General features: G+C 46.1%; 1 protein-coding gene across 5 annotated transcripts in view; it reads right to left on the reverse strand.

The window, feature by feature from the left end:
* Positions 1-6,746: 6,746 nt before the first annotated feature.
* The window catches only part of PLEKHD1 (pleckstrin homology and coiled-coil domain containing D1), a 33,237-nt gene continuing 18,668 nt past the window's right edge, over positions 6,747-21,315 (reverse strand). For 2 of the 5 annotated variants that reach the window (XM_057420066.1, XM_057420068.1), the window contains 8 exons: positions 19,517-19,611; positions 18,567-18,660; positions 17,103-17,281; positions 16,071-16,203; positions 14,752-14,896; positions 12,711-12,860; positions 12,017-12,140; positions 11,269-11,545 (listed from right to left, as the gene is read on the reverse strand). In XM_057420066.1, coding sequence (XP_057276049.1) covers positions 11,476-11,545; positions 12,017-12,140; positions 12,711-12,860; positions 14,752-14,896; positions 16,071-16,203; positions 17,103-17,281; positions 18,567-18,660; positions 19,517-19,611 — 990 coding nt within the window. In that variant the 3' untranslated portion in view covers positions 11,269-11,475. Of the gene's footprint in view, positions 6,988-11,268; positions 11,546-11,694; positions 12,141-12,710; positions 12,861-14,751; positions 14,897-16,070; positions 16,204-17,102; positions 17,282-18,566; positions 18,661-19,516; positions 19,612-21,315 lie in introns of those variants that run through there. The other 3 variants (XM_057420067.1, XM_057420069.1, XR_008973589.1) reach the window with 2 other exon arrangements.

The following is a 21,315-nucleotide window of genomic DNA, read 5'->3' on the forward strand; positions in this document are numbered from 1 at the left end:
AGCACTGCTTCATCGATGGGGAAGGGGCAAGCTGAGAAGATGAGGCTCCCTACCTAGAGATGGGTGACACAAATAGCTCCCAGCTCCCCAGGTGACTCCTTGGAGATCACACACGTCAGTAACTGCAGAGGAGGAATGCTCATGTCTCAACTTCAGCCAAGAAGACAGGTCCCCAAGACTCTGTTGAAATTATTCACATGCTAAATCTTCCTTCTTGCACCTTTCAAAAGCAGCTGAGCAATCAAAAGACGTTTTCCCACCTCCCTCAGTACATCTCACCTTTTGCAGTCCAGCTGCTCCCTAAAGACCATAGTTATTATTGCTTGTCTATGAAATACCCACACCCTGCTGAGTATGCATGCCTCACCTGTGAACAGCAAGGGACACCCTGCAGCCAGAAGCACTGCTCTCCTTTGTCTGTCCACCAAGAGATCATTCCTGCAGCGCTAGTGTGGGATGTGAGATAAGCAGTTCCCACTTTAAGGTACAAGATTAGGCCAGAGCCTGCTTAGCAGATTCTGCTGTTCTTCAGCTATAAATCAGAACAAAAATGTTTTTATTACTTTCAGATCCACAGCATGAAGGGTCAGACAAACACTGAGATCTCTGTGTCTCTATTAAGCTCAATGGATAGAGGTCACAACTGTGGGGAGGTGGGAAAGACAGAACAACTCCTGACACTTCATTTTCTTAGGAAAGCAAGGTAGATGGACAGGTTAGTACTTCAAGCTTTTTGAAGAGCACATGTCCCCCAGAGAGGGGCTCTATGAGGTTATGTGTGTGCTGTTCATCCTCCTGGATAAACAAGCTACAGGCAGGATTGGCAGGTAGGGTAAATAACCTGCCTGCCCTGTAAGTGGCCTGGGTGAGCTAGCCACAAATAAAAGTCCTTTTTCCAGTTTCATCTCAGTTGAAGAAGACAAAACCCCGTGGTGCTCCATGTGGAAAATGAAGCGCTAATAAAGCTTTGGGTTTTGTACTTGGTGGCTGCTGCTCCTCAGCTCCCCTCCCTTTTATCTCTGCACTTTTGGGGAAGTTTGACATTACATTTATTTCTATATCGTTCTTAATTAGGGTAAAAGTTCCATGTCTCCAGTAAGTGACTCTCCAGAGCAGAGATGGGGAAACATGCATTTGAGAGCTGCCTGCCTTGCAGCCTGCCAGAGGCCCTGTGCACCTCCCGCAGCTGCTGTCCCCACAGCCACCCCAACCCAAACCTCAATGTCACCTTGTCCATAGCAGAAAGCTGGACCAGCCCTTTAAAACAGACCACACCTAAAGCACAGATGTGCAAGGAACCCCTTTAACCACGTCAAAGTCAAGCACTGCTTTACGTCTTCTTTTTGTGCTTCTCTCCACAGGGATGCTGCTGCAGGCTGTGCCTGGGTACATACGCCAGAGCTTGTTCTGGCCAAGTTACAAGCTGCTTCCCAGGAAGGGCAATGGCTACACAAGTTCACAGGTCAGCTGGGGGATGGCATGAGCTGCCTTCTACTTCCACAAAGTCCAGCCTGGCACCTCTGCTTAGACTGGTTTTCACATTTCATTGAGCTTCACCTCTTCCCTACAAGTAGGCTTTACCCATGACTTCCCTACATCGCCACCATGTTCCAGCTGGACAGCAAGGCCACCAAGGGCAGGGTTGTTTCTTCCAGTGGATTTCCCAGCCCCAAGCCTCCAAAGGCTACAATAACTAGCCTGAGTAACAATACACCTTTCCCAAAAAAATGGTCTGTGTTTGTTCAGATACAAACAGCCCTTGGAAAAGAAATGTAATGAAACACAGCCCCTCCAGCAGTGAGTGTGAACAGTTTGAGAGAGCTACTGCTTTCCTTTTCCCTATTAGAGGTGCTAGCTCCATGAAAAGTGGTGTGGCCTGAAGATCCATCCAGCTGCATGAGATGGGCTCGCTTGCACCAGCACCTTGGTTCCCCTTTGCCCCAATGCTGCCAGCTGGATTTGCAGGTTTCCCTTGGGCACCCCTCTGCCTTCCAGCTCTCTGTGCACAGCGAAACCACAGAGCCTGCCGGGCTGTGCACTCCCCGGCCAGCTGATGCTCCTAAACACCTCCTGCAGGGTTCATGCTGGGGTCTGTTTAGGTATGTGTTGGTCCAAGCAGCATTAATGCAGGTGGAGAAGTCCCCGGTAAGTGCCAGAGATGATGTGCTGCAGATCCCATTCCCAAGCCTATCTTTCTCACCGTAGATTAGAACAACACTAAAATTCACCCAGTGATAAACAGATGAAATGTACTTGTCTGCGGCATACAGAAGAAGAGATTAGAGGCTGTGGTGGTCTTTCCTAATGTTAAACTTTTCATTAAATCTCTAAAGATTAAGAAGAGAGGAGATGCCATCAAATAAAATCTGATTTGCCTTTGGTGCAGCTGTCCATGCAAAGATGAGTACCCACATCCCTCTGCTGTATAATTCGCATTTCTCCACACACAGCCTCCAAAAAGTGAGCTGAAGTGACTCAGTAAATGATCTTACTGCCGTAATTAGCATCTATAACATGTCAGGCTGTGGTATTGAGACTGTGGGGATCACAAACACTGACCCATTTCTCCTCAGAAAGGAGACAGGATTCATTTCATGTTACCTTGGGAACTCACACCTTACCACAGCAAACATCACCTGGACAGGCAAAGAAAAGGCAGAATACAGACCTGTCTGTCCTATTGTCTCCTGACCTCATACAACATGTCCTCCTTCCTCCATAATTGATGACTTCTGCTGCAGAAGCAGCCACAGCTTCTGCTTCTCTGGCTATCCCATTACAGCAGTAGTAAGTGCAAGCCAGTTATTCTGCAAAACAATTCAAATGTATTCACTGCCTTAAACCAGGAAAGCTTTCTTCATAACACCACCTCTTCTTCCTGCAGCTACAGGAACTCAGCAGCTCCCTCCCTCCCTTCATCTTTCCCACAAGCCCACCATCTGGGACACACACATGCCATCTCCTGCAAGGAAGCAGTTACTGTTCTCTTTTTCCACAACATTCAGAAATACTTAGAACATCCCAATGCGTGTAAGAGGGATGTGTTTCCAGGGCCCTTAGGATATAGTTGCATTTTGGTTAATTATGCAGATAGGAAAACGCTGAGGAAATTTCTGTCACGCCAGCTGTCTGACCTGGCTTATTTACATGATGTTAGAGCTGGGAAATGCACTAATTTCATAGCTTTTGTGATTTCAGACCATTTATCCAGAGCACAAAGGCAGCAGCAAGGATGAGGCACATCAGGCTAACTACACTCTAACTTCAAAACCTGCCTTAGCCCCGAGCCTCATGCCCCAGCCTCTGCCCTCAGCTACATGTCTTGAGCAGGTTACTGAAAGACTGGGAAAACTGAGGCCATGGTTGGCATGGCTGCTGCAGGGTGGAGGAGCCAGAATGGGCAGGATTAACAGGATGTTGTCCTTGCCAGGTCTGTTTGCCCATGTGCAGCTATCTCTGTGGATGCCAAGGGCAGCTACAGTAGAAGCACAGCCCCCAGGGTGACCTTCAGTTGCAGAGCGCAGCATGTTTCACCTGCAGGTAAAACTTTCCCATCTGTACTCCGCCTATGAGGAAAGAAGATCAGAAATTACTTTCAGGCAAAACAAGAAAAAAAACCAAAACAACACCTTATTAGGAAATACTCCTTTTGATAGATGACATATATTTGAGGTATGTATTTAATACATGTTCTTTTTATGTATGTGTGTGTATACATATGTGCATGCATGTGTGCATATGTATGTATACGTGTGTAGGAGAGGCAAGTTGGATTCAGTGCTCATTAGCAGCTTGCAAGGGACACAGGACCCCAGTCACCTTCCTAAAGTACAGGCCCACTGCACCTCCCAGCAAAGGCTCAGACCAGATTGATGCAGGCACTGGTTCATCAGCCTGCCCCTTGCCCCTGGGCAACACACTCGGACAGGACCTGGCACACAGCCCCTGAAAGGGTCCACACTGCAGGGTGTGAGGCAAGGGAGGACCAGTCAGCTTCCTGCCCATCTCAGCACCTACAACTCAAGCCACATGTGAGGTGGGCCTGTGAAGCTGGGAAGGAAGGTGCCTGGTTAACAGCCTGGGGTGTTCACTGCCATCGCTGTGCATTTTCTGCATGAAACACTCAAATCAGAAAGACTTTGTGAGCAGAATGAATAATGTTTTCTAGACAGGAAGCCAGCATTTGCAAAAGGCATGAGCAGCTACGGTCCTCTGCAGGCAATCTCTCACCTCCTTTGCACTCTCCAAGGGGAGCATCTACCCAGCTCCACCATGGCAGCATAGGCTTCCTCTCTGCCTGGGACAGCACCATCCTCCCTGGGTGCTGAAGAGCCTGCAGGAGTGATGCTGAGTTCCACTTTGCAGAGATAGCCACAATTAGCCAAGAGAATGAACAGAAAGCAGAGGGAACAGGATGGAGGGAAATGCAGGGGAGAAGCCAGCTTGCCTTTCACAATCCTGCCCAGAGCTGGGAGGGAGCTGGGTGTGCAGGGGCAGGGAGGTATTCTCCCTTCAGGAAGTGAATGGGAGAAGAACTTTCATGCCTGCTCACAATGGCCTTTCCTAAGGCTGGCTCATTAAATCCCCTCTTCCTTTCACCCTGCTGCTGCAAGCTGGGTTTCAAAGGCCTGCCCTGGCGCTCTGGGATCCAGCAGGCAGTGGGGAGCCTGGAATGCAGGAGCAGCAGTTGGCACAGGGGTCTTTGCTCCTGTGTGGCAGCAGGGCTGCAGCTGAGCTCCTGCTCGCTTGCAAGGGGAATCCAAAGGCTCCCACGACATTGAGCCCCTCTGAGTTTAGCTGGGAAGGGTGTCATGCACATCCTTTGCTGAGGGTGCTCCTGGAGCCGCACGACTATCACTGCTTTGAACACAGCTGTTACTCAGCAGCACTTGGCCACAGCTAGAGGGATTTTCTATGTGGTGAGCAGCCACCAAACCTAATCTCATGCCAGAACTAGGAGCCAGCCACAACCTAAAAGGAGAACACGGACACATTCTCTTCAAGCTCCTTCAGCATGAGCCAAACCAAGGGGCTAAAGAATCTCCTCCAAGCAAACTCATTTTCTTTCTGCCTTCAGACTTTGAATATAGTGTGTCCTGCAACTCCTCCCCATCCAATCTCAGCACGTGTCATAAGCACACTTCTACCCACCTGTGGTAACTTTGACTGGTTGGAAATTTTCTAACCTCATTTTGAAGCCCACGTTCTCCCTCTGTAGGGAGGAAAACCAGCTCTGCCTGCACGTTTCTTCTTGTAATCTAAAATAAGTTCCACATTAAGCCTCACCAGCTCTGTATTTGTGTGCAGGGAGAAACAGGAAGAGAAATTTAAGAACAGGAGCAGAAGCACAAAGAAAAAGAGAACGCCTTGCTTCATTGCTATTCCCTGCACCCCTTCATGGGTCAGATTATCTGTCTGAAGTACTTCACGCTTGAACAGAGAGGGATCTAGAGAGCTTGAGGAGTTTCTGAACACCCAATCCATTGAGAGCTGCATGAATTTCCAGACTCTGCCAGTCAATATTTAGATACCCAAAACTTTTCCAGCATCAAATGACTGACTTGTGATCCCTGCACAGCCACCGCTGCCTGCAGAGGAGATCAGCCATAAGCCATGTCCCCACATCACCCAGCTGGGTCATGCCAGTGCAAGCTCAGCTGTGTTTTCTCACCGTGTCTTGCTTAGCAGCAGTAAGTCACAGGGAGGTAAAGAAGGGCTGAGCTGCAGACCTCTTTTCTTTGAGCACCTGGAACTCGACTCTGGTTGGGACCTGAGGTGGTTTTTGCTTACTGAGAAGGACAGCTCTCTTTTGGTTATTGAGATGCACTTGCCAGAACACATTTTTGTTTGTTTGCTTTTTAAACACATCAACCTCCTATCACCGGTGCTCTAGTTTTCAGTAGCATCTGCTGCACTCCTGACTTTCAATCTCATTCCTGTCAGAGCCTCCTCACCTTCTCCTCACTTGCAGCAAACACAAGTGTTGTGCCTCCAGCAGAATAAGGAAAAGAAAGGAGAAATGAAAGCAATGGCTATTCCACTCTCCCTGGCAATCTTTGCGGTAAGTATCTTGCTATAAAAGACACAGCATTCCCACCTTCTTCCCCTGTTATTTAAATTCTTCTCACAGCCTTGAATGCCACTGAGATGAGTGCACCTGAGAGCACAGCCTACTTCTGTCACCCAAGGTCACTGTGTGCTTGTGAAGCATCTCAGACCAAGCTCTGCATACACACTCTGCTTTCAGCACTGACTCTAACACAAGCCTCCAGCCATACTCCATGAAGGCTGAGAAACCCAGCACTCTTTTTGAACAGGGCCTAATCCCCTTGCAGTAAATGAGTTTTCTCACACCCAGCATAAACATCTTGTTTTCAAGCCTCCTTATTGAAATGGAGATGCTAACTATATTTACCCCTACTTTGCAGATTTTAGAACAAAACAAAAACAACAAAACCCAGAACCTGTTTTCCTCATGCTGGAGGAACAGGGTCTGGCATCTCCTGCAGGCAGCTGCAGATGCATGGAGAAACAGTGGAGCTCTCACCTGCCCGCAGAATTAATGATGAAGAAACCAATGGGAGCAGCAGCTCTGGGAGAGGACCTTATCCACTCTCGGGTCATTTCCACAAAGAGGTTTGAGGTAGGGGTGCAGTCAAGAAGAACTCAAGGGTAAGCAGAGTTCGCTTAGCATTTTAAGCAATGCAAAGTTTGCATTTTTCATGATACATCAAAATAAGAACAAATGATCCTGCCAATTTATTTATTGCAACACCTCTGAGTTAGCAAAAGATGCCTTTGTTACCCCCACAAAACGACCTTAATCATTTTTCTCCTCTGAAGTGCCAGATGCAAAAAAAAGATGTTGGTTCCAGCACTACAGTGTACGCTCTACTTAGTACTGGTGGCAGAAAGGAGCAGGAAGGGCTCACAGACCTGACTGAGTACTCAGTTGGATCTTTCTCCGTTTTGGCTTTGGAGTTTAGCCTGCAGGAAGAAATAAATGTTACTTGTATAGAAGATGGATGTTACCTCAGTGGGCAGAAAGGCACTGCAAGTTGTTCCACAAACCATATGTGGTTGCCAAGCTCATGGTCCCACCTGAGCCCACTCATCGTGACTGTCACCCTGACAGGCAACCAGGTGACTGACTATAGCAAATTCATCTGGCTTGCCCACGTCTCCCATTCATGGCCACACATCAGACTAGGTGGATTACAAATTGTCATGGACTAGGTGAAAAACTGCAGAACTGTCCTTGTGCCAAGCACATCAGGTGGAAGATGACAGAAATAACAGCACCCTTCACAGTCACACCAGCACAAAGGAGCACTGAGTGTTGAGACAAGGAGGCACAAAAATACAAAATGTAACCAGTTCTAAGTAATGTTAAGTTTGTTGGCTTTGTAATGGAAAATAACTGCGGTGCTTGAAGGTAGTTGACATAGTTTCAGGCCCTCAGGACCCCAGTACAAAAGGTGTGAGAAAAGCAGAATAGAAGGACAGGACCTGGGGATGGGGAGTATCTGGGACTAGCAGATATCCAGGGTGGGCACAGATAAACTAACTGATAAGTAAAAGGACAGGATGATTGCTATGCTTGGGGTGTTAATAAACCCATTAAGCTGGTGTAAGCATCTACTAGGGAGTATCCCGGACTAGCAGATGTCCAGGATGAGAGCAGTTAAACTAACTGATAAGTAGAAGGCCAGGATGATTGCTATGTCTGTAATGTTAATTAAGCTTGTTGGGAAAAGTAAACGACCCTTAAAGACCACCACATTTTTGTATGCATGCCGGAAACTTTTTGGAAAATGATGTAATATGCTCAGTGACCGTATAAGGATGACTGTATAGCAATTCGGGGACACAAGTTTGGAGGAGCTATCCCCCGTGTCTCCCGGCGCCGCAATAAAGAATACCTGTTTGTCAACTTGAAACTCTGCTGGCAAGTTTGTTCCTGGAGTTTTCTCCGAATCAGTGTCCAGGCAATGCCCAGGACCTGCCTGAAGCTAAGCCTTGGACAAAACTGTCAGAGCATGGCCACCTTCCTGAGCTTACTTACTTACTAAGCAAACTTACTAGGCACAACATGAACCATCTTCTGTTCCTCTGGCAGCCGCAAAAAGCAACCGCATTGAAAAAACATTCAAAACAGACTATTTCTGTGAAAAACTATCATTTTATTTTCCAAGACATACACTAATGTCCTAAGCACAAAGCCTGCCTACCATCCTGAACTGAAAAACAAAGCCATACTCTGCAACTGAAAATTGCTACCAGCCTGTGTCACTTGTGTGCCAAGCACAGCAATGCATAACATGCACCAGCAACCCTTTATCCTTTATTATTTACTTCTGACCCCAAGGGCAGTTTCCATTTCTCGTCCACTTTCTCTGCTTTAAGAAGAAGCACGTACTGCAGGCAGCGGAGCTCGTGCTGCCTTCCTTTCTCTGCCATTTACTTCTGTGCAAGAGCAAAGCCTTGGGGCAGCGAGCGCCCTGTCCTTATGCAGGAACCACTCTTCTGCACTGGGGACTAAAACAGCCAGGAGGCTTTGGAGGTCTTATGTGGAGGATGAAATTAACCCTTAAATTTACCTTAGCAGGAGCCACCATTTGTGCTGTGAAAAGTAGGCAAGACAATGCAGAGGAGAATCAGTAAGCTTCACCTTTGGCACTGTCTACAAATGAAACCATATTTTGAAGTGTCTCCAAATGTGACAACAGGGAAAGTCTTCAGGGAGAGACAAGTTCCCAGATGATAGCCAGAAGATGGACATGGTGGAATAATTATCACAAGCTTTTCAGGGCCAATCTAGTTTTTCTGCCATGTCTGAGAAGAAATCTTAGAGGTGCAAACCTTCCTCTATCTTCTCCTATCCTTGGACATGAGGTAACATTTTAGGGAGCTCTTCTCAGTGGAGAGAGTGCTCATCTCATTCCCTGTTTTCCCAATAGGAGAAAGTGATCTGGCCCAAGGTCACTAGTGGAGGTTATTTGAACAGAGGTAGGTCACTCCCTAAGCCATCTTCCTGTTACTGCACTGCATTAAAAATATGTAGATAGCATAGAAATCAGTAACTCTGTCCTTTCAAACAGAATAAGGAAACAGCCACTTAATTAAAATGCTATAGTTGCACAGACCAAACTCTATGGTGACTCTGACTCTGAGCTTATGGAGTAGGTTTCCCTGCAGGACTGGTATCTGCAGCAAGGAACAACTGATGGCAAGCACCTTGCTGCATGTGGCTTAGGGCATGCTTTGCTGGCTACACAGAGAGCTGCTCACTGGCTTCAGGTAAGCAAGTGCGAGATGTCTTCTTTAGATTTGATACATTTTGTCTTTAACTTTATACATATTTTAAAGTGTATAGAGGTGGGTAAGCAGGGTAAGAGCATTTTACATACACTCCTTTTGAGAGGTGATGTTAAACACGTAACAACTCAGTGAAGCAGAGGAAGAGTACTGGCAGTAAATGAGTATGTCACAATGATTTGTCTCAACTCTTGCAGAGGCAATTTAACATCATTTCAGTGACAGTCTGTCAAGAACACACAGGAATTCACTCTAGTGTCAGCATAACTTTTATTTATTTATTGCTGTCAATATGCACAGTAAAGGAAGACCTGATGTGGCTACCTCCTGAGTACAATAGTTTTGTAAAGACTGATATTGTGGCTTTTGATGCTAATAGATCAATGGTGCTGCATTGACAAGCCACAGGGTGATTTTCCTAACTGCCTGAATAACAGATACACTCCCTGGCTGTCCTTTTCTCTGTCCCTTCCAGCATCACATAATATAGACCTTGTAACTGGAAAACAGCCAGAGATAATGTGATGACAGTGTAAAGGGGAAAACCAGCTTTGTATTACTTTCTCTGAGCCCTTAAGCCTTGTAGGAGCAAGAATTCATTTGTGGCTTTCTAACAAGCAAGCACGAGTGGGAAAAAAAAAACAAACAAACTAAAAATCACAGAAGCATCAGGTATGCTAAGGAGGGATGCAAATCCTCTTTTCCTATCACATTACCTGCCATCACAAAAACGACAGCTTTCAGTGCTGGACCCTCTGATTGTATAAAACCTCCCATTGCCTCACAGAAAGGTACTGGTCACTAACTGCCTGAAATGGAAAGTAGAGGCTGTGCTTTCAGTGCTTTTCCTCTGATCACACCAGAGTGATGCCCTCCAGGAGCATCACATCCTCTCAATATGCTCCTCCACACAGCATCAGGCTTCTCCTCTGGCTGGCAAGCCAGGGCGCCCCTCCTGTCAGCCTTATCTCTGACTTCTCCCTAGAAACAGCACTGAACCTTTAGGGAAAGAACTTAGGCAGACAGAATAGAAAGCCTGGGACTGGACAGTGTCCCAGCCTGCATGGGAGAGGTAAGCAGCTACACCAGTGTTACTGAACATATGCAATACCCAGCAATACTGATGAGCGGCACAGCCCTGAAAGCCCCAGAAAATCTGCACACAAGACCCCTTGAGTCCCAACTGTACCTCTGTTGCTAACTTTATTCACATTTGAATTGTTTATTCCTTTGTTTTCCAATTATACCATGGGGATAACAGCATCACTCTGAGTGTGCTTGTCAAGTGCTCTGTAAGCACCAGGCAGTGCTGTTACTACAGCAAGGGTTATTAGTCAGCTGCTTGCTTAAAATAGGTGGGAGAGGCTGCAAGGTTTCCACCACAAAGTGATCCCTCTCCTGTAACATACTTAATCACCACATTGAGGGCAAATCCTTCCCTGCAATAACCACATAGTGATCACTCAGAAGGAGAACACAGGCCAGCCAGAGGCCCACCTCTGAATAGGCTGCCCACAGCTCCTCTCCCAGTGCAGCCTTGGCTTGCCAGAGATCCCAGTTCGACCAAGATAGCCTAAATTGCAATCAAGAGGGCTGGTAGAGAGCAGTACAATGTCTTGGACACAGGCTATTCACTGCAGCACAGAGATTATTTTCCCCACTTCCATAGCCCTGACAGCTCTCTGCTCACAATGATTAATTCTCCAAGCAGTCATGGGGTTTGTTGCTGGACACTTTTCACCCACCTGTCCTCCAGCTTGTTTTACAGAGGTGGTGAGGAAGTCATCGGAGCCAGGTCAAAGGCTCCTCCACACAGAACCTGCCCACAGACAACACCTTCTGCAGCACATACCTTTGTTCCTCCTTCCAGCAGTGACACAGCCACACATCCCAGTACAAAACAAGCGCAAACGTGGCCCCAGGATATTTTGCCCACAGTCAACACAACACAACACAACACCCCTCCAGCTTGTATTGATGCCACTGAGTTACCTATAAACTCTCTGCACATGATCCTCCTCGGAGCGAAATCCTCAGCATCCTCAGGTTGTCTTCACCTTGTGTTGTAACCATTTGCTTGAAAGGGTGTAGCATCAAGAGGCTGCCCTGTGTGTGATATTATTGCCTGTGCTTGGGAGGCTGGGACTGCTGCGGTCTTCAGGAAACTTGCCAGGAAATGTGCCTCACCAAAGTGCTGGTTGACTGGGGGTGTGCAGCGAGCCATTTCCTAGGGGGGATCAGGCAGAACAGGGTAAGCGGCGCCTGGCTGGGGAGGTTACACTAGTTGGAGCGTTGGCTGACAAAGGACTTTCTCAGAAGCACTTGTGTTTGGCAGACAGACTAGACAGGAAAGGAAAGAAGAGGCACTTCCTAAGCTACAGTCTGTGGTTCAGTATAACACCGACCGTGGTGTCTTGGCAAGTCATGGCTTAACATAAGCGGCTGAAGCAAACAGATCTGGAGTGACCAGCAGAGGTCTGCCAGGCTACAGGGAGCATTCAAACTAAAGCAAAGCCACTACCTGAGGGAATTGCCTACTCACAACTTTCCCCCACTTTTCTCACCAAGAGGCAAACCTCCCCTCTGACCCTAGTGCCCAATGGCATAACTTTTGCAGAGCTGAATGGCAAATTGAAATAGGAAGACCCCTCCCAGCAAGAGTCACTTTTCATCCCCTGAAGCAGAATCCTTTTGCGACCTCATGATCTGATAGAGAGTTTCCCTGAAGTGCTGGTCCCGGCTCAGTCTTTTGGCTGCTTCTTTCAGCTCCTCAATGTTTTCAGCTTCTGCATGCGAGAAGATGAAGGACTGGGATTGCTTCACTGAAACAAGAGCGGCACAGAAAGGTCAGCACCATCATCAGGGACACAAACTGAAGACAAAGCTTCACTAGAGCACACCAGCCATGCGATCAATGTGACTGAGAACCTAGCAAGGGATAAGCTAAACATTGCACTGAAACAGCTTCACTGTACTGTTTTCAGAGGAGGAAAATGCTGATGGCATGGAAAGAGACTTTCCTTTTTCTACAGCTCTCTCTTATTTAGGGTTCTACATAGAACCTGATCTAACCTTGCAGGTAGCCACCCTGAATACTTGATTGGACAATGTCTAGGTGTCTCTTCCAACCTAAATCAGTCTATGATTAAGCATTCAGATGAAGCTGGCTTTGAGAATGGATTTTTAGGGACCCAGGACCATCACAGCAGTTACCTTTCAATATACCTGAAGAGACAATCAGCACACAGATGGGAAGCTCCAAGTTTCTCTGTAACTCTGTGCTGTTGCTAGGGAATATGAAATATGAACCACACGACCTTACTGCTCTGTCAGCGCCATCTGCACATATCTGCTCCTGCAGCATATAGAGTAAGAAGCTGCCCAAAACCTACAGTCATTCCACGAAGCACTGGCTCTCCGGCGGTGGAAGCGGCAGCTTTTTATGCGACGAGTGGCAGCCTTGTGGATGTACACAGAGTTCTTCATGATCACAGGCATCTTGGCCTCCAGCTCAGCATTGCGGATGCACTCTTCAAAGAACTCTGCAAGGGGAGAAGACATCACTGTGAACAGTGATGGGAGAGACACTTCAAGCGATGAACCAGTCATAAGGCACTGCACATGCTAATGGGCTGAGTCAGGTAATGACATTCAAGACCTCCCTAGATCTTCATAAACAGCAGTCCATGAAGCTCCAGAATATCATCAGAATGAAAAAGTTAGTAACAAAGCCTTCCAGTCCCCAGCAAGTACATACTCAAATTATAGAAAGAACTGCAACCATCTATTCCCCATACCACTCATGATTCAGCTTCTGTTACAATAAAACTTCTCAAATTTCTTGCAACAGAGGGGTCTGAAGCTTTGCTCACTGCACTTTTTTTGAAGGAATGCTGTGTGAAACCAAGCAAATCTAACTGCAGAAAGGGAGGTGTTGGCATACATGGCCAGGGATTTCTTAATAGCATAGCAAATACTGGCACTTACATACACACATTACAGGCCCCTTGCAAAGCCCCGTGTCCAAACTCTTAACAATGTTACTCTGTCCTGATCTGGCCCAGAAGCTGCTTTTCCTGGTCCATTTCTGCTTGTATGGTCTAACTGGCATACCTTCTGATGTTCCAGTCTTGCTGTCCTCCTGCCTGTCACTGATGCCCTGCTGTTCAGAGGGCTCATGCACTAATGAGCCCCAACTCTTACAGGAGAGAGCAGAGCAGAGCTTCGGGAATCACTTGGAAACACTGAAGCAATCTGTGGTGGGACTGGCATTAAAATGCTGCTGGTCCCACACTTTCTCCAGTGTCTCACTCATGAGTACATTTTTACACTTTTGAAGAAAACATCCCCTAAACTTAAGACTGGAAATGAGTGTCAGGAGACACTCAGTGCCAGAAGTTACTCATTTATATCCTGCGCAGGTAGCTCAGCTCAAGACGAATGTTGAGCTGAACATGTCCACTTTAGCTCTGTTTTTTTTTTTTACCATGACTCTGAGTCAGTAGAATGAAGTTCAGAATCATGCCCTTTTGTCTTAGTTTAGAAAAATGATGTAGAAACTACTGAATAATACTTACTTTTCTACATATATCAATTATAAATATTGTATATAAACTATTTATACATGTATTTATACTTATATATGTAATAGTGTTCAAAATGGCTTAGGCCTTTTTGACTCTTCTATATTGGCCCAATATATCCACCTTTTACTGAAACAAACCACAGATACATGATCTTCATAACAGCCTTCCCCTGAACTATACTTGAGGATGGAAAACAAGCAGGACTTCAACACAGTTGAAGCTGAAAGTGTCAATTCCCAAAGCTGACTCAAGCCAGATGCTAGGATCATGCCCCATCTTACCAGAAAAATAAACAAAACAAAAAGGCAAAGAAAGGGATAAGCTGTGAGGAACTTTACACCTGACTGCAGTAATCTTAGCACAGCAGTGCTGGGCTGATGCTCTCTTTTAGCTCTGAGTAAGGATCCAGACCTCACCGGCTGGGTCACCTACCAGCACGTTGCTACAGCAACCACAGTCTTCCTTAGACTGATGATGTTCCCGTAACCAAGGCTGAGAAAAAATTATCCTGAGGGGAACTGGACCTAGCCAGCCTTCACAGGTCTGCCACAGTTTTCCCGTTTGACATTCTGGAACGCATTTGCTCATCTCTGCCCCTAGGTTTGTCTTCCACACAACAAGGAAGGCTGGGATAATTTTGCCCTCCTTTGATGGAGAAACACCAAGTGCTGGCATAGCATGTCCTGGCTTCTCAAAAGGAGGTGTGGTTGAGGTACAAGGGATTGGGAGAGCACGTTATGTGCAGCTTCACTAACTTGGGAAGTTCTTTTTGTGTCTGGGAAGATGGGCAGAAATATTTCCTCTTTCAGAACTTGCTGATCAGTAGGATGATGGATGACTGACTTACTTCTCAAGTTACTGACATCTGCTTTCATCTTCTCCTCTTTCTCCTTGTTGCAATCCAGGGAATTTAAGCCTTGCTCCAAGCTCTGCAATGCTTCCTCAGCTTCTCTCAGTCTCTTCTCCAGATCCATGCGCACCTTCACCTCAGCCTGAGGAAGAGAGTGAGCATTGCTGAAAACCAGCTTGTGTCTCAATAACCACCCTGCTAACTCACAAGGTCTGTGAGGAGCCCCCCCAGCAAATGAAAATGAAAAGACAACAGTCGGGAACACCAACAGAAATATTGTAAGACAACACAAAAGTTGTTCCTCGTGTCTTCAGACACAATCTGAAATTGAAATACACATTATTTTAGTAATTCTCCTTTGCTCTGACTTTCACTGCTTCTCTCTCATTGTATGTGGAATCAGAGGTGGAATTTCAATATGTGAGTTCAAGTACTTGCAGCTGAGGAGGAGCAGGAAGACATCTTTCCAGCTGAGACAGACTTGAGATAAAGGCAATCAATTCCCACAAAGGGGTGCACAGTACTTAGTTTCAGGAAAATTTAGAAATAAAGGATTTTATCAGTAGTAACTTAGCAAATGAGAATAATTAATATAGTTCAGGTCAACATAGCTTTAGTTTGGCCAAGCGGAAGGTTACAGCATAACAAAATCTTGGAAGTGAAGGAAAAAGAAGAATTGGAGGTAAGGGGGTTTGGACAAAATATTTGTAGCAGGAGGTTGAGTGTCAAACAGCCAATAATAAGTATAATCTTTACATTATTTAGATTAAAATATAATAGCACACTTTGTCCAATTACCTTTGTGTAAATTAAGGTATCTTCCACTACTGGGATAATGAAGGAGGGCTGGTACCTCACCTGCATTCCTCCGCTTTTGAACTCAGGTTCATGCAGATGTTCCTGGAGATTTAAAATCTTAAGATTGATTCCCTGAGCTCAAGTGAGGAGGAGAGATTTCTGCTCAGTTCTGCAATGTCCATATAAGCATTTGTTTGAAATAATATTTATTCTAGATTGTGTCTACTTTCCTCTTTTACTTGTTTTTTCCTCCCCTCCATCTTTAGGTGATGTTTTCACAGGAGCAATTGAAAAGACTTTTACTGAATGGGTTAATCAGGCCTTGGAATAAGAAAATAAACAGTAGTGCTACAAAGATACAACATGTCAACTTCACATGTTACCATGATATGAAGATTTGTGACCACAAAATGAAAACAATAAAACCAAGTCTCCCACTTGATAGGGGATAAACTGAAAGGGAAAATTAGAGGACTCTGGGCCCAGGGACAGCAATATGTAACATGCACAGGGGATACCTTGAGGTCTCTCTCTGTCTGCTGCTTCTCTGCAGTCAGCTCTGTGAGTGAGTTCTGTAATGCTTGTGACTGGGAAGAGTAAAACTCCCGCTCCTCCTCCAGTGCTCGGGACCTCTCCTCATTCTCCTTCATCCTGGTACATGGCACAGCAAAGGAAGATGACCATTCCCACCCCAGCACAACTCACAGGAAGGAAGGGGCTTAGTATTGTGATGGGGCATGCTTAACTACCTGGCTGCCCCGAGCAAAGGGGTGCTAACAGGAGCGCTGTCTGTGTTTCACTTTGGTAACACAGGCATTGCTGGAGAAAGCCAGGTGGACAGTTCATAGAATCATAGAATGGTTTGAGTTGGAAAGGACCTTAAGATCATCTAGTTCCAACCCCAGGGACACTTCACACTAAACCATGCCACCCAAGGCTCTGGCCAACCTGGCCACTTGAGCTCAGGGATGGATGGATCTCTTCCTTGGGCAACCTGTAAAGTTCTTGAATGGACCATTCTCAACCCCTAGACAAGGTCCAGAAGCACTAAACACTTCTTATGGACAAGTCCATGAACACCAGATGGATTCATATGCCTAAGTCCTGATCTGAAAGGAGCAGGCCCAAGCAGCAACAAGGAGTCCAACTGTCCTGCCTCACTCTTTTCTGTCTGAAGTGTTTATAATATCAACTCCTACCATGGGAACCAAGCAAGCTTCCAGACTTGTCTTGCTCTGGCAACTGAAAAGCACATCAGCAGACAGTCACAATATTTGGCAGCACTAAGCCTGAGCGGGGCACAAGTGTCCTCTTCCTTCTACTGAACCCAAGAACGTAAATTAAAAAGAATCTTGCCTCTCTGCAGGTCAGGATAAACAAGGAAACAGTTTTGGTGTGACCCAAATTTTAAACCTGGAAATATTTGATTTTCTGATTGCCTCCCACCTGCAAGGGGGAAAATTACCTCTTTTCCCACCACCCTCTTCACACTGGATTGTATCTTCTCCCACACCCCTGTCTCTGGCACCACCGTAAGATCCCCACTTCACCTCTTCTCTGCCAAGAGCTTCTCCTCCAGAAGTTGCTGCATCTTCTCTTCAATCTGTTGCAGGCTGCAATGCAGTCCCCAGATGGGGTTTTGCTCCTTCCTGGGGCTGGTTGGAGGTGGGAGATGGCTCTCATTTTCTTCCAGCATCTCCAGCATTTGCTGCTTTTCTAGGGATAGCTCCTTGAAGAAGGGCAGAGGTTGTGAGTATCAGCCAAGTCTAACATTTCTGCTCTTGTTCCTGCCAGGGTTTCCCTGTTAAGTCCCTCCGTCCTTAAATACACGTGCTTCATTCAGGTTAAAAACAGGAATAACAAAATCTGGTTTTCATTTTGGACCTCTCTTATGAGGAACAAGTGTCCACCATAGCCTTTGCTATGGAAGGGGATGAGAACTGACAGGCTGTTTTGACATGACCTGCTGTAAGAACCCAGCTCAGGAACTGGAGCCTTGTGCTTCCCTAGTGCATCACTGATGCAGGCAGCTTCTCTGCCTTCCCTCCTCAGCTTGCTCCTTAGTGTTAACTAGAGGCATCCACTGTGTGGTACTTCTAGGACATATCATGCTGCTTTCCTGTGAGGTGTCCAGTCTGGTGGGCAAAGAGGGCTTGAATGCTCCTTCCCTAGCTTTCCAGTTCTTTCATACCCATAACTGTGGGCAAGGAGATGAGCTCAAAGGAACATCAGCAACAGATTTTTGGACAAACTTGCATGATCTGACATGAACTTTTGGGGCTTCAGAAGGCAAACTGTGTGGAAATTTCATAAACCATATCTATTTAGAAAAGCCACTTTCCACCAAGAGTGATACTAAGGAAGGAAAGGGTTTAATATGTCAACACGGTTTCCTAAATTCCCATGTTGTACACGATTGCCTAGGAACCATGCTCTCTTCTGTGAACAAGAAATGTCTTTCCGCTGCTCCAAATTCCACCAGGACTTAGTTGCAGTTAGTGTATATATATACACACATATATATATAAAGAAGATATATATGTATTGTTATATATATGTCAGAACATTATCACAGTTTTAAAGCCATGTTGGCTGGAAGGGACCATCCGGTAGCCTCTTGCCCAGCCTCCTGTTCAGAACTGGCATGTCAACACAGCAAGACCTGTTCCCCTGTGGCTTTCTACAGTCAAGTGGTGAAAACCTTCCTACATGTAGGTTCTTTAGCCTCTCCTACCACTGGCCTCCCTCTGTGGTGAAAAGTCTCTCCCTACTCTGCAACCAAACTGCAATTTGTGGTTATTGTCCTACATCAAATCACTTGGTACTGGTGGGCTCTGCATCAGTCATTCTTTTCTGCAGGGGATTTTGGCTTTCATATCATCCACACAGGACTTAACTCTGGCACTAGTGCGTGTTAGATTCATTCCACAGGACAGCATTGCTTTCAGCCCTGGTCAGTTCTCATGGATCATCCCCAGAATGCTGTCACTCAGAGGGGAGAAGTGACCACTCACCTCTAGAGTTTTCTGTAAGGACTGTGTCAGGCTTCGCAACACTTTCTTTTCTTCCTCCACTCCTTTAAGGGAGCGGGCTGTGAGCTCTAGCTCCCTAAAGAAGCAAAAAGGGTGACAGCTATTGCAGGGGAACACCAGCCCCACACACCACGCTCAGACAGCACAAACTGTGGATCTCTTAGTGCACAACCTGCGACCAGTGGTTGATACAGGCAGCCCCGGAGAGTCTGGAGCTTGCTAGGAATCATCACGGTTTGAACAAGCTACGGGCCTCCAGGAACTTTACTGTGCCTCCAGGTTGCAATGGGAAGAGCTCAGACATGGCAGTCATATCTAAACAGATATAGGCCTATGAAAATGAAAATGGTTTGCAAATTCATACTGTCTTTTCTGACATGTTATTTAGGGAGAAAAAAGGGAATAAGAGAGCAATGGCGAAACATAGCCTTTCAAACACTCAGGGAAAAGCACTTGGATCCTTCCCTTTCTAAATACATTCATTGTTCATATCTTGGCTAGCAAAACTACTAAAATTACAAAGTTATTCTTGGTGAGGCAACTTCATCATTCGGCTGACGGTGGAAAACCAGATTCAGATGTCCGGAGCCCACATGGCAGGACCCTTAATCAAAATAATTCCCTCTCTGAAATCCTTTAGGACCTGTCCACTGCAGTGCCACTCTGACTAACCTGGGGTTCATCCATGTCCCAACCCTCTGAAAATGAAACTGCTGGAGCTCTGAATGCAAAATGAAGCTAAGGTGGATTCCATTGGTCACACAAGTGATAGTAAATGCAGGTAAATGGATCTCAGCCATTCCTGGTTTGGTCAATATAGCATGTATAAAATAGGTGGATTTTGCAAGCTGTTTGGATTCACCACCACAGCAGCACTTCTGCCCAGTGTGGGAATTCATGTCCTTTTCCTGCCCTGTCCTTTTCCACCTTACTGTCTAATCTGTTCCTGCTCCAGCCGCAGCTCCCGTACCACCTCTTCAAACTGGTGCTTCTCTGCTTCCAGCACCTGGTTCAGACGCTCAAGTTCCTGGACAGAAAGAGAAGGCAAGGAATGTACTTTGCTGACATGAATAAAATTAGGAAAGGCTTCCCTGCTGCCAATGCCTGTGACTTTTAACCTGAGCTATGCAGAGCCACAGGGTGTCCAATTCCACCACCCTTTCTTCCAGGAGCAGTTAGAATGGATTGAAGGTTGGCTGAGGATTTCCATACATCCGGAAGTCCCTGCCATGTTACCAGGCACCTGGAAGTCCTGGATATGCTCCCTGCACAGATCAGCTCTGCTGCAAAATACAGAGGGTCCAAAGCCCCCTGGGAAAGCTGGACTCAACATGCATGTACCATTTCCAGGCACCCACATGTACAGGTACAGAAAGCCTGGATGCAGGAAAGCCTCAGCACTGCAGTGTCTGAAGTGTGATATTTCTACTATCTCAGCCTCCTTTCCCATCCCCGCTGGAATAGGAAAACACAAACTGCACAGTTACAGCTTTGCACAGTTTAATCAGCCCATCACTACCTCAGTGCTAATAAAATCACACTTAAAGAGCACCGAATACCACAAGCTATCCTCAAGCAGTGAAATAGCCTCTTACCCTAGTCTAGGGAGCCGCTTTACAGAGACCTACTGCAAATGAAGGGACACAGGGACAAAGTACAGCGAGGGTCCTGGTCAGGTTCCCTTGCAGCCTTAGCTGTAGGCAGAACTCCTGCTGCAAGCCCAGGAAGGTCACAAAACACCACTGACACCAGGTAAGTCCATAATAAGACTCTTGCTTCATGACGCAGATACATGGTTCAAGCTGCTTTCCTAACATCGTGCTTTGAAGCCTTCAGGCTCACAGCAGGTCACACCAGCGCAGCTCAGTGAGCTATATATTCATTCCTTCATCAGTACCAAACTCCTTCAGACTAACCTGGCACTATCTGATCTTTGTGGACAACAAAGGTACCATGCATGGCTTTGTAAGAGCAGAGATTTGTTCCAGGACCTTTAAACAAAGGCATTTTCCTCTCTATGGCCGTGAGTTGGAAGCAGACTACCTTTCCAGAAAGGGATGTCTCCCTGCAAAGGCAGAAGTAACTTAGCTCTAAAGAAGTGTCCAAGCCACCTTTGGACTTGATCTCTCCAGAAACATACCCAGGAAAAACGTAGGCCTGAGAAGCCTAGGTCAGCACTGCTGTCTTTTGCTAAAGAGGGGACACAGCCATTTTGGATTAACTGGAAAAGAGCATGCAGCAGTTTGGAATATTGCAATGTGGTGGTTTACATCCATGCAGGCTTTACTACCATGTAATACGACAACCCACTTTCAAAGTTATTGTAAAATAACTTTATGATAGTGCTATAAAAACTGGTATAGGTGTAGTAAAAACATGAAAATGAACTGCTTTTATTATATTAAGCAAATACAAGTTAGGAATAGTTTGGAAAACAATAAACTTGTTTAATTATGATGTAATAGTAACATCTAAGGGAGTGCTCTCTTGAGTTTTCCTCACTGCAATGTTTATTATTCTCCCCATTTCTTGCATGTCCAGAGAACAAACGATGTTGCTTTTTGCTGCTGCTTGTTTCTCACGGAAGTATCTCTACACTAGAAGAGTGTCAGGTCTGTTCATCTGCTTTCTAACTGTGGAGACAGACAAGTTGATTGCCAGTTGTCTTGAATCTGCCAAAAAACACGTGTGTAATTCAATCCAGGGAATATTCATTTAATGCGCTCTTCTT

This window comes from Pezoporus wallicus, unplaced genomic scaffold (genome assembly GCF_028554395.1).
Source record: "Pezoporus wallicus isolate ANWC-B61680 ecotype Strahan unplaced genomic scaffold, APGP_CSIRO_Pwel_v1 contig_5418, whole genome shotgun sequence".
Lineage (NCBI taxonomy): Eukaryota > Metazoa > Chordata > Aves > Psittaciformes > Psittacidae > Pezoporus > Pezoporus wallicus.